The following is a 13,198-nucleotide window of genomic DNA, read 5'->3' as shown; positions in this document are numbered from 1 at the left end:
ACAAACTTATCATCAGTTCTTCCTGAGACTTAACCCCCTTCCCCGTTTCTCCCAAACTCACACCATTGTTAGCATGCTCTCTGCAGCAGCCAGGTGGGAGTGCCAGGGCAATGGATTCATAGTCACAGGGCCACACATGGCTGCATCCATGGTCTCACGCTGCATGGCCCATTATGCCTGGTAACTCCCCATTGTTTTCCTGTCCCTCTTGGGGAAAGGGAACTTTTCTTACAAGGCTGCTGTGTATTAATTTTCACATTCTGTTCCACGCATGAGGCAGCCATTTCCTGTTTAGGATCTATCTAGTTACTGTTCCATCAGGGCTGTTGGGAAGTAGGGGGCAAGATCTTTTTTTAAGATGAAATTTATTGCCAAATTGGTTTCCATACAACACCCTGTGCTCATCCCAACAGGTGCCCTCCTCAATGCCCATCACCCCCTTTCCCCTCCCTCCCACCCCCCATCAACCCTCAGTTTATTCTCAGTTTTTAACAGTCTCTTATGGTTTGCCTCCCTCCCTCTCTAACTTTTTTTCTCTCTGGACCACAGAACCCTCTGAGCCATGAGGTCTGTCTCATCTCTGTCTGCCCCCCTCCCTCTTCTCCCTCATTGTGTACACAGTACCCAGATGAATACTCCGCTCTCTCCCTCTGCTTGCTCCTGGCCAAAATACTTGGTCTATACCCTTAAATACCAACCTTTCACCTTCTCCACAAAACTCTCAAAGTTCCCCCGAGGGCTTAGGCTTTTCCGTGACAAATGTCAGAAAGACAAGCAGGCTATTTCTGAGTTCAGCTCTTTCACTGCCTCCCCTGAGGCAATCAAGTTCAGAGTTAAGTACAGGGGTGCAGGGAGAGGGAGGGGAGATGGAAACACTAGTTGAAAAAAAAAAAGATTGATATCTTAAAATATTATTCCACCTCACTTGGATATGAAATTTTAAAGGTGCCACCTTTATTGCAGCTTCCTTTACAGGAAGACGGAAAGACCTGATTTGACATTATTAAAATTATGTTATTATGTTATGAAATTATGTTGTTCTACAGAATGTGGGAACAAAGATTTTTTGAATGCAAGGAATAATGTGTGAGCCAACGAGTGTAAAAGAATGTGCATAAAATCATACTAAGAAAAGTTGTCGGTCTATCAGCCTTCTGGACAGCTGTTCTGAGGCAAAAAAAGAAAAACAGATTCTAAAAAATAAAATTTTTGAAAAGTGTGCTGCCAAACGTGAAGAAAAAAAAAATCAGTGAAAAGAGTAATTAATGCACATATTCCATATTCTCCTCTTTTCATCTTCCCAGTGGCAATCAGGTACTTTTGAAGGAGACATTTAGAAACCTAAGCTCCCTTAAAACATTCTCTTTCTAGCAAGCAGCTAGTCAGAGACCTACCTTTTCTGAGAGCTGCTGTCAACATGAACCTGTCTCCAGCCCCAAAAGAAGTCAGCCTGCCTTGCTACCAGAATGTCTAAACAATCACATGTTGGATTCAACTGTAGAGCACACTTTCCAGAGGTTCCAAATTCGGGGAAGCTACTGTTCTGACATAAAGGAAGCCCTGTATTTCACAAGCCAGCAACCTGCTGGGAGTTAGAAGGACCACCTTTAGTTGGGTAGTCAAACAACTTCGTTTACCCCTCGGTGCACATAGAAGTGAGGTGCTAACTTTCCCCTCACACAAAATTTGCAGGCAGAATATACATGGTTCGGGAGGGCATATCCCAGAGATAATTCGAAGGAAGTGGGGTCTAAAAGTCCTATAAAATCTCCTGCCACCAATAAGACCTTAGGATTCTATCAAATGCTTTTGCCAAAGAAGTGAGAAAAGAGTGCTATGTTCTAAGAAACGTCACTTCCCTGATGAATCAAAGCCTGGCTGATTCCATAGAGAAATGAAAAGAAATGATGCCACATGCAGGAATTGCATAACCTGAGGGAGAAGTCAGAGATAGTCTATATAATTAGAGAATTTTTTAAGTGTATTTATTTATTTTGAGAGAGAGGGATAGCACACACACAAGTGGGAGAGAGGCAGAGAGAGGAGGAGAGAGAATCCCAAGATGGCTCCCCACTGTCAGTGCAGATTCAGAGGCAGGACTCCACCCCAAGAACTGTGAGATCACAACCTAAGCTGAAATCAAGACTCGGATGCCCAACCAACTGAGCCACACAGGTGCCCCAAATTAAGAGATATTTTATTTTTATTTATTTATATTTTTTTTAAAATTTTTTTTCAACGTTTATTTATTTTTGCGACAGAGAGAGACAGAGCATGAACGGGGGAGGGGCAGAGAGAGAGGGAGACACAGAATCGGAAACAGGCTCCAGGCTCTGAGCCATCAGCCCAGAGCCCGACGCGGGGCTCGAACTCACGGACCGCGAGATCGTGACCTGGCTGAAGTCGGACGCTTAACCGACTGCGCCACCCAGGCGCCCCAAGAGATATTTTAAAAATTATGTGTTCATTCAGTAAAATATTGGTAGTGATATATGTAATATTTCATTCACAGCAAGTTTGTGATGTAGGACTGCACGGAGATTGTAGGATTTTCTGAGTGCAGAACAGACCTTCCTAATTTTTGAAATCAGGAAAGAGGAACAGCATGAATCAGTGGGGGGAAACAGGCTAATGTATGGAACTTCTAAAAAGCAATGATGTTGCAATGTTTTCAAGTCTACATGTTATTGCAAAGGTAATGACTAATAAAGTCAATCAACAGAAAAACAGGGTAATTTAGGATAGACAAACTATGAAGCAAAAGGTATGTTTGAGAGAATTTTCAATTATATAAGCCACTGGTTTGACAAAAAAAAATTTTCACTTTGATCAATTCCACTCATAACAAATTGTGTTCAGGTGGAGAAATTGTTTCCCCACTTTTAATCAGTATATATTACACACAGTAGGTCTGAAGTTCTGTGAACCCCAAAGAAGTGGGATGAAGTCAGTGAGAGCTTTCCTTCACATTCTTTTCCACAGGTCACATGAGGAAATCAAGCCCTAAAAGTCATGTGATTGCAGGGGGCATAGGGAAAATTTCTGTACCTGTTGCTCAGTTTTGCCATAAACCTAAAACTGTTCTAAAAAATTAAGTCTACAGGAAAAAAAAAAAAGTCAGAGGATTTCATTTTACCTAGATGTTTCCAAGAAGAAGATAGTATTTTTTCCCCAAGATTAAAAAAAAAAATCATATTATGTGCATTTAAATTTTCTACATTTTAATAGTTACTTCTGAGCAAGACACAGAGGGACAGAGTGTGAGCTGGGGACGGGCAGAGAGAGGGAGACACAGAATCTGAAGCAGGCTTCAGGCTCTGAGCCGTCAGTGCAGAGCCCGATGCTGGGCTCACACCCATAAACTGCGAGATCACGACCTGAGCTGACGTCAGACGCGTAACCAACAGAGCCACCCCGGCGCCCTTTAAACTATTTCTAAAAGAAACACTTCATTTTTTTCCTAAAAATTGTTACTGTGAAGAGTACTGGACTGCGAGCCAACATGTAGTCCCAGCTCTGATCACAGGTCCACAGGCCACCAGCTAAGTGAGTCTGTGTTCGTTCCTTTTCCTGGCCCTCCGTGTCATCACATGGAAATTGGGACAGTATCACCCTTCCTTACCTAAAATGACAGGAATATGAAAAACCATTAAAAGAACAAGGTCATATACAAAGGCAAGGAAGGAAGAAAACAGTAAGAGTCTTTCATCCATTCAACAAATATCATGTGAATTCCCAACATAAACCAGGCTCTTGGCCAGGCACAGAGAATTTTACAGGTTAAAAAAAAAAAAAAAAAAAGGCAGACAGGATTGCAATCTTTCTGGAGTTTACAGTCTAATGGAGAAGACAGGTGCTAAATAATACAAATAAACATATTTAAAATTGTGATGTTTGCCATAAGAAAAAGTTAAAGGCAGGTTGGAAACTAATGATGGGTGACCTGAATTGGATGGGGACTAGGGTAGTGGGTAAAGGAGTCAAGAGTTTCTCAGAGGCATGAAACACGAGGAGCTGGGGAGTAAAAATATGAGGAAAAGGAATTGCAGGAAGTATTCCAGGCAAAGGGAAAAACACTTGCAAAGGTTTTGAGGGGGGAAATAAACTTGACATATCCCAAGCACAAGCATAAGGCCAGGCTAACCATTGGTTTTCGTTCATGGTACCATGATGGTAATCTCACACTGCTTTCGAGACAAGACTATAACAGTTGTGAAAATTGGCATCCTGATTTTTCCTCAGGCTAAACTTTGTACCCTCAACAAATGTTTCCAACTGAGAAGGTCTCTATATCCAAAGAAAATTCCCAGTCACTGTATGTTTACTATTTATTATACCTAAAGGATATTTTAGACATCCTCTTTTCTATAGGCTTCCGAGAGAGTCAGCTGGTTAAAATTAAGTGTTTTAAAAAGAAAGTTGATAGATCAGAATCTATCCTGAGAAAAGCTAAGTGGACTCAAAATCTTAACATGTAAGCAACAGTTAAAGGTTTTTAAGGCTGATGGTGCTGGAAAAGAGAAAACAAAGGTGACACAAACCAGATCCCACATACTGACACAAGCTATCTTATGGAGGAGAGGATACAGCATAGTCTCTAATGGATACCAGAGGATTTCATGGTTTAAGTTCCAAGAAGGGCAAAATGTTCCTTCAGTAGGTAAAAAAGAACCACTAAGAGTAGGAGATGTCTAATTTGGCAGATGGAAAAAATAGGTATTCTTCTAGAAGTCACAAAGAAATCATAAATGTAAGTATAGATTAGATCACCCCTTGGGGACACTTAGAGAAAATTCAGAGAGAAAATCTTAAGAACTATTGTAATGGACAACCTCTAAAGTGTCTTCTAGCACTAAGAGATGACATTGAAAAAGGCCTCCTTAACAGAAAGATTTAAGAAACTATTCTCAGTAAAAGAGAAGTTTCATCTCCCAAAACTTTAATCATCTAGGACATAGGAAGTATAATAAAGAGTGGGATGGTTTTCATAACACCACCACAGGAGAGTTTTTGAGAACTTTCAGCTATCAATGGTTTCTATAAAGCATTTTATGAGTGGAGAGAAATTTTCATTCATTCAAAATCTTTGTTCTCATTGCCTAACGTGGGTTTAGAATTTTGGTACAGTTTGGTAAGGGAAATTGAGGTACAAGGTGAGAGCCCCAGGATACCTGGCTTGAGCATAAATGTTATGTACCAGAACTCAGAAAAGCTGTTTAAGGACTTCTGGGGGTGGATGGGCATGGGTCAGGAAAGTTATAGAGCCAGAGCAGACACTGAAGGATAAAGAGCTATAAGGTAACAAGACAGAGAAAAGCACATTTTTAATGTTTATATTTAGAGAGAGGGGAGAAGAGAGAGAATCCCAAGCAGTTTCTGTGCTGTCAGCACAGAGCCACCCAGGCCCTGGTTCAATCCCATGAACTTTAAAAAATCATAACCTGAGCCAAAATCAGGAGTTGGATGCTTAATCAACTGAGCCACCCAGGTGCCCAGAAAGAAAGTATTTTAATATAAAGAGCAAATGTGACCCAAGAGAGACAGCACATCCAAGAAAGCACAAGGATCGACAGTTTGGGTGTAAGTTGTGTGAGCGAGTTTTGGGAACATATGCAAAAGCTTTGCTCGTGAAAGAATAAACCTTGATCCAGTAGGTCAAGGGTCCTTAATCTGGAGTTTCTGTTAGTCTTCTGAACATATGAATACAGTCTCTTATAGGTGCAAATAAGAGCTTGTTCTATGATGCCCTAGAGCTCCCTTAGGGAACGTGGCAACTGAGCCTTAGCCAAGGGAGAGCCCTGGGCTTTATTTATGTTGACTTAAGTAGGATTTCGAGACAAGATGGGACATAGATTCTGATAGAGATTTTATCAGACCATCATGCCGATGAAATCTTAAAAGGTGACTATGTTACATTCTTCCTATATCCCCCTCCCAATCCCAACCCAATGACAGATTGGAAATCTAGATAGCACTTACTGAGTGTCTATTATCTGCCAAGCAGTGCATAAGTACTTTATTCTCAACACAGGCCTGTAAAATAAGTGTTATCCTCATCTTACAGAAGAAGAAAAGAGACTCAACGAGGTGAAATCCTGTATTCACTTCATTCATTTATTGAGCTGAGATATATTGGTTAAGGGCCTCTTACTTGCTGCTATGGGGGAACATCTACCAAGTGCTACTAAAGGGGAAACTACCAGGTGCTAATATAGGAGGCACCTATTGCTTTATGTGTCCAACACCCCTTCTTTTTAGAACATTACAACTTTTCTTTTTGGATCTTCCCCTTTCTCCAGTCTACCAATATGGGTCACAAAAACTTCCATTTTTTTGTCACCTAATCCCTACTTCTGGACCACAAGTGATGGTCATTGGACTTAATATTTTAGGATTTGGGGCTAAGAGAAAATTGGGATGAAGTCTGGTCAATGGTTGAAAACTAAGATGAAGTCTTCGGGAGCTGTGAAGGACCATGATTCTTGTCAGCTGGAGGAAGTCCATAGTAAAAGGGAAAATGAAGCTGGCACAGTGAAAAACAGCAGAGACAGGAGACAGACTGGATGCAGTCCTATATCTGCTCCATTGCTTTGCCTTCCTAAGACTGGGTGTTTGCCTCTCCCTTGGATTCCATGAGTATATCCCAGTGTCCTTCAAAAATTCTTTCTTTTTACTATTCCCAAAAAGCAATCTCTTCTACCTAGCTCTTACTTTGGGCCACTTGATGGCTCCCAATTTCAAATAAAGTGCTGAATTCTTGGGGAAAAAAATCTTTCTGCTTAAGCTTGCCCTTTAAAAAAGAAAGAAAGAAAAGAAAAAACTAATAGCTTGTTACCATACTAAGCATGGAAGACACAGATGAAAAATATACAGTCCCTGACTTACAACACGCTTACGAGGTGTTTCATAAGGACATGTGTATGGGCATAGATCATTACAACGTACTCATTGAGGCTGGGTAGGGACATGACCCCTTATGATGTGTACCTGACTCATCCAAGTACCCTTTCCTTTGCCATGCATTCTCTGCAAGATCTTGATCTCCTTCCTCCCTCCAGGCATTGGCATCTCTAAGAATCTGGCTGTAGTGATGCACACTAATTGATGTAAGATCAGAGGTCTGCAAACATTTTTTGCAAGAGGTCAGAATATAAATATTTTGGCCTTGTAGGTCACATAGACTCTGTCACAACTGTTCAGTTCTCTTATAGTACAATAGCAGCCACAGAGAATGCTTACATGAATGATCATGCCTGTGTTCCAAGAAATTTTTTTTTTTTTTAATTTTATAAAATCAGGTAAGAGGCCAAATTTCATCCACAGGCCATAGGTGGCCAACCCTAGCTGCAGGGTATCTGGGAACAAAGTGAAGTTTAAGAAAACATGATGTATGGGGTGCCTGGGTGGCTCAGTTGATTGGGCATCCCACTTCGGCTCAGGTCATGATCTCTCAGTTCATGAGTTCGAGCCCCATATCGGGCTCTGGGCTGACAGCTAAGAGCATGGAGTCTGCTTCGGATTCTGTGTCTCCCTCTCTCTCCACCCCTTGCCCACTCACACTCTGTCTCTCTTTCTCAAAAATAAAACATTTAAAAAAATTAAATTAAAAAAAACATGATGTAGTATATTAGCCAACTTAATAAGATATTTACTTAAAAATATAAAAATAAAAAATTTAAAAAAACGATGTGGAATGTTAATTGACTGACAAAAGTATGCACCAAGTACAGCAGAAACTCTGAGAAAGCACACAATGTACTCCAGGAGCATTAGGATAAAACACTTCTGTAAGAGAAGACACTGGAACTGAGTCTTTAAACACAAAGTGATGTTAAAGCAAGAGGAGATGGGTAGGAAAAGCAGCATTTATAAATACAATGAGCTTAAGAGACCCCGCAATTTGAATGATTGCCAATAGTTCCCTGTTACTGGGGCAAGAAGTAGAAAGTTAGAGTGTCAAAAAGAAGACAAAGCAGGAAAGCAAGGAGACTATTAAACACACAAAAACAATGCATTAGGAAGCCATCAAAGAATTTTAGGCAAAGCAGAGTAGACATTATCTGATTTTTTTTTTTTCTCTTTAATACTATTTCAGGGCCATAAAAAGTATGGTCAAGGATCTCAGGTAGGAAAACACTGCAATGTTTGGAATCGGAGTGGCTTAAGGGCCTGGATTTGGGCAAAGAAGTCAATTTAAGCATTAGAATCAATAGAATCCAACTTGGAGATAGGTTATATGCACGGCGAAGAGAAGAAGGAAAAGATTACCCTTAGGACAATTGGGCAGATAAAAGGAGGCAGTCACAAACATTGCAATATTTGGGTCAGGGTTGAGTTCAGTGTCAGATACCTGTGGGACATTCAAGTGGAGATGCAGGAGACTGATCAGATGGCCATGAAGGTAGATCAGCTTTTTACATACATCTGTGAGGCAGGTGCTATTATTATTCTCATTTCACAGATAAACAGATAAAGTTCAGAGGAAATGTTTTTTAACAACAATTCCAGCTGGATTTCTTATTTCTTGACTTGAATTACAGAATTAGGAGTTAACTGAACATAGAAGCAGGTAACGATCTCATTCACACAGAGTCTGTAGGATGAGAAAGGAGAGAGATTGAAGCTGACACCCCAGACACAAAGTCTATAGGAATCACAGACAGCAGTGTCCATGGTAGTTATGTCCCTGCCCTGGAGCCAGAATGCCTGGTTCAAATCCCAACTCAGTTGCTCACTAGCTGTAGCAGGATTCAAATAAGTCAGTTAGACACCTCTATTCATGCCCCCTCCTCTGCACAGTGTGAATTATAACAGCACTGACCTTCTAGGCTGGTGTCAATCAAGTGAAAGGATAGATGTAAACATCTGGCCATGCAGCATGGCAAACAGTGAATACTCAAAATATTTGCTATTTGTATTAGCATTCCCTTGAAAAGGAAACAGAAAATAAATAGTAAAATCGGAAAAGTGGGAGAAAGTGCTGTCCGAGAGGCCAGCGAAAGAGAAACTTCAAGAGACAGGAAATACACAAAGCACCAAATATTGTAGAGTGGTCAAGAAAAATGGGCCTCAAATAGATCTGTCGGTTTACCCACTTTAAGGTCATATGCAGAGTAGTGGAGGCAGCAGCCAGGCTGTGGCTGGTTGAGGAAAGAGTGGGTGATGGAGAAGCAGAGTCAGTAATAGCTAAGTATACACTAAATGATTTGTAGGTGTAGGAAGCAGAGAATGCTGGCTAACGGAGATGTCAGTAGAATGTAGTTTCTAATAAGTGTGGGTTGTTTAGGTAGGAAAAAATGGGTAATTTTCTATGCTGAAGGTGAAAAGCAAGTAATGAAGAAAAGTTAAAGATACAAGGAACAGGACAGAACTGCTAGATCAAAGATCTGGAGGAGGAAGGGGTAGGTGATGAGCTCCAAAACTCATGGGGAAATTGACCAGAAAGGGGAAGCAGCACCTATTCCACAGAGGCAGGGTAGCCAAGATAAGGAAAGGTCCCAGCTGTGATTCTCATCTGATGAGCTCAACAACATTTTAATGTAGCAAATATGGCCTTGCTGAAAGTGCTGGAGAAACAGGGGAGAGCAAAGGAGTCTCTAGAAAAGTCTGAAATGTCTGTTGTAAAAAATAGGAAAAGGACCAAACTCTGGATACAGAAAAGACTATGCAGGTGTCACTGAGGGCCAGATAGAGGTTGGAACCATGAATCTATAGTGGTAATCAATTCATGCAGTGGCACGATTTCCCCCAGCTGGCTCACTGGTCTAAGTGCACGAGCAAAGGAAACAGAGAGAGGAGCTGATTCAGGATGTGCAGTATCCAAAGAGAGGGACTTAAGATACCAAGAATAGAATGGCCATCTAGGCTGGACAGGATGAGGAGATGAACAGGAAAACAGAGAAGGACTGTTAGTGGGGGGAAGCAGGCATGGACAGCACAAGGAAGCCCAAAGACAACAGAGAAGAGATGAAGGGGTTAAGAGATGGCACCACTAGAGGTCTGTGGTCAGAGGGATGAAATTTTGAAGCTTCTGAAAGTAAAGGAATCTCTGACAGCCTTCTGGATATTGATCACTCAGAACGACAGAACCATGGCCAGACTTAGGAAAGGAAAGAGAACAAGTTGTGTGCCGCAGTCTTCAATGAATGTGGAGAGAGATTAAGAGATCCATGGTTGACCATGGGGCTGGTCGTGGAGCATGAAGGATTTGAATGGTATAGCCAAATGCCATGTTTTTTTTGTTTTGTTCTTTTTGGAGTTTTTTTTTTTGTTTGTTTGTTTGTTTCATTTTTGTTTTGTTTTGTTTTGTTTTTTTTAAAGAGAAATAGGGAATTGGAGGAAAAAGGATGAAGGAAGGATTTGGAAGCAGCAACGTGGGTATAGGAAAAGGTCACATTTCTCTACTTCAGGATAAGATTTAAGAAAAATGTCTTGGCAGTCCAGATAAGAGAATTTCCAGGTAAATTTTACCCACTGGGGAGACCAGATTCCATTTCCGGCAGAGGGTAGGGAAAAACCCTATAAAAAGACTAATAACATGAGAGAGTTTGCTGGCGTGGACAGGCAAGCTTCAAAGAGGCAATGCAAAGGGCTGGAAGGGATAGTGTGCAGAAGGGAAAGGAATCAAAGCAGCTCAGGGGTGCAGGGATGTGCCTAGAGGAGCAGTAATGACCCAAGGGCACAGTCGCCAAGGAAAGCTATGATGTGAACCCTGGCAGAGTTCACTGCTTTCAAATTTCCAAAAGAAACTTTGGAATAAACTTGTTTTGATGCTAGAAAACCATGGCATTTGCTCAGGGTTCCAAACAGTATGTTGGTAAAAATACGATGCCTCCAAAATAATCTTTTTTTTTTTTTTTTTTTTTTTTTTTTGCATGTGCCAGGGCAGGATTTTCTTTTACCAAAAATGTAGCCCTTGGTGGAAACACCAGTGACTCCAGTAACAAGGGAGGGGGGTCCAGATCTCTCCTGGTAGCACCAACCGCTGCCTAAGCTGGTCAAGCAAGCTGTCCTAGCTCATGCAGTCAGCCCAAGATAAAGCTTATATTGAACCCCTTACCTGGTGGACTCAACCTGTACCAGTTTGTCCCTACATAAAGCAGTCCATCAGTAACTATTCAGCTATTTCTCAAGGTCATTATAGAGCACAAATGAATTAAGATTTGCAAAAGCAATGAACTCTGCAAGCGGAGATCCACGGTACAAAGATCAGGCACTACCGTTACCAAGTAATTTATTACGTGACAATTTGAGACACATACCAGAAACGAAATATGAAGTGCAATAGAGTGGGGGAGAGAGGTAGAGCCAAGACCCATGGGGAGTGACTTGGCAGGGGTTCTTGGAGGAGGTGAGATAGGAGCTGGAGATTGGATGTGCTACATTTTCCCCAAAGATTCCTCGCCTCTAGCTGCTCACGCGTACCCTTCCTCTCCCCGTTTCAATGAAACCTAGAAATTTGGTGGTCAGCAGAGAATGAGGGAAGGCGACAAGGCCTCACCCTGCTCACTGAAGCCAAAGCCGAAGGTGGGGGGCGAGGGGGGGTGGGGGCGGGAAATGGAGCACAGCTCACCTACCTCACAGGCCATCGCCTTCCTCTGGCAGACACACTCTTTACTGCTCCAGCTCAGCTCCTGGGGCCTGACCTCTTTTTCAAGCCTGTGGTCAGCCTGCTTATCGGGCCTGAACTCCTTCAGCTGGATCTTGTTTTTGATTTGGCTCCTTTCTTCTCAGCTGTTTCCATTTTAGGCCTCTGTTTCTGACTTTTTTTTTTAATTTTTTTCAACTTTTATTTATTTTTGAGAGACAGAGAGAGACAGAGCGTGAGCGGAGGAAGGGCAGAGAGAGAGGGAGACACAGAATCTGAAGCAGGCTCCAGGCTCTGAGCTGTCAGCACAGATCCCCATGCGGGGCTCAAACTCATGAACTGTGAGATCATGACCTGAGTCGCAGTCGGATGCTTAAACGACTGAGCCACCCAGATACCCCGGTTCCTGACTTTTGAAAGCAAAAGTAGCCAAGCCCTTTCCCTCTGGCCAGGCCAAGGCAAAAGGACGGTACTTGGGCACCACAAACCTAACGAGACCAAAGATTGGTGTCCATCTTTGGCCTTCTGGTAGAGGCCTTATTTGGAACAGCTGAGCCTCCTCTAGGAGTGTGGGGCTCTGGAGAACAGGGCTTGATAATTCAGCATGTGAGCATACGGTGAAGAGAGATTTTAGCAGTAAGGAAAAGGCAGAAGCCTTATTTTCCCAGACAGTGGCTAAAAGCCCACTTCCTTTCCATTTTGAGCTGTTGAGCTACTGAGGAACATTAAGTCAAACCCCGTTTACTATCTCGCTTTATCGGGCTGTGAGGCCCAGAGTGTGCAGAGCTAGAAAACTCACCCATCCTGCCGAATAAACAACAAAAATGCACAGAAACCTTTCCCTTCATTTCTGCGCCACAGATTTGGGGGTGTGCCTCCACCTCCAGGAGCAAGTGGCTTCCTGGAAGGCTACAGGGGGTGAAAAAAGCAAGACTGAGTCTCCCTATTGCCCACTCTCACGCCACTGCCTTGCCTGCCCCCCCTCTTCCCACCCACAACCCCTCCTACTCCCCAAGGGGTGCCATTTTGGAGCCAAAATCCACTTTGTCAGCACAAGAGCAGCCCTGCCTTCGCTTGCTCCACACACCATGTGACCCTGGAGAACCTCCAGGGCATATTTCATCTGGCATCAGCAACTAGAGGTCACCGTGACCCAAAGCTTCCTGCGTTCCCAGGCCTGGCAGCCTTGCCAAAGCCAGCCATGGTGGGGGAAGGAGAGCGCCGCTTGGGGGGAGCTGACCAAGTGTGGTGTCGGCCGCCCTGCCTGCCAGCAGACAGCAGCGCCGGTTTTCCACTGCCGGCCATTCATTGGACTTGGCCAGCTTTGTTCCTTCCCTGGGACCTAGTCAACAAGCTGAGACCAGAGGAGCTCTGGCTCTGGCCTGCAGAGCGAAGCCATTTCTGTGTGCATGCACGCCACGGGCAGCGACTCTGCTCACGGCCCCCAGGACGCCGAGTTCCCACCTGTCCTACCTGCTGGGCACTGCAGGGTGACAGGGTCCAGGACGCCCAGGGATTGCTGCTCCTTCCCCGCCCCCCCCCCTACATAAAAGAGAACAAATCATTGTAGGGGTCAGAGACTTCATGCTGAATTTTGCTCAGAGTCAAAAG

The 13,198-nt window shown here is 43.1% G+C and overlaps 1 protein-coding gene across 1 annotated transcript in view; it reads right to left on the bottom strand.

Moving 5' to 3' along the window:
* Nucleotides 1–11,689, bottom strand: part of TPRG1 (tumor protein p63 regulated 1) — a 215,739-nt gene extending 204,050 nt beyond the window's left edge. The window contains exon 1 of the mRNA XM_040481075.1: nt 11,577–11,689. Within this exon, the coding sequence (XP_040337009.1) occupies nt 11,577–11,588 (12 nt within the window). The 5' untranslated portion in view covers nt 11,589–11,689. The remainder of the gene's footprint in view (nt 1–11,576) is intronic.
* Between the last annotated feature and the right edge of the window lie 1,509 nt (nt 11,690–13,198).

This window comes from Herpailurus yagouaroundi, unplaced genomic scaffold, assembly GCF_014898765.1.
Source record: "Herpailurus yagouaroundi ecotype Mexico unplaced genomic scaffold, PumYag 159, whole genome shotgun sequence".
Lineage (NCBI taxonomy): Eukaryota > Metazoa > Chordata > Mammalia > Carnivora > Felidae > Herpailurus > Herpailurus yagouaroundi.
Note: the sequence above shows the minus strand (reverse complement) of the source record. Positions and strands in the feature narration are given on the sequence as shown.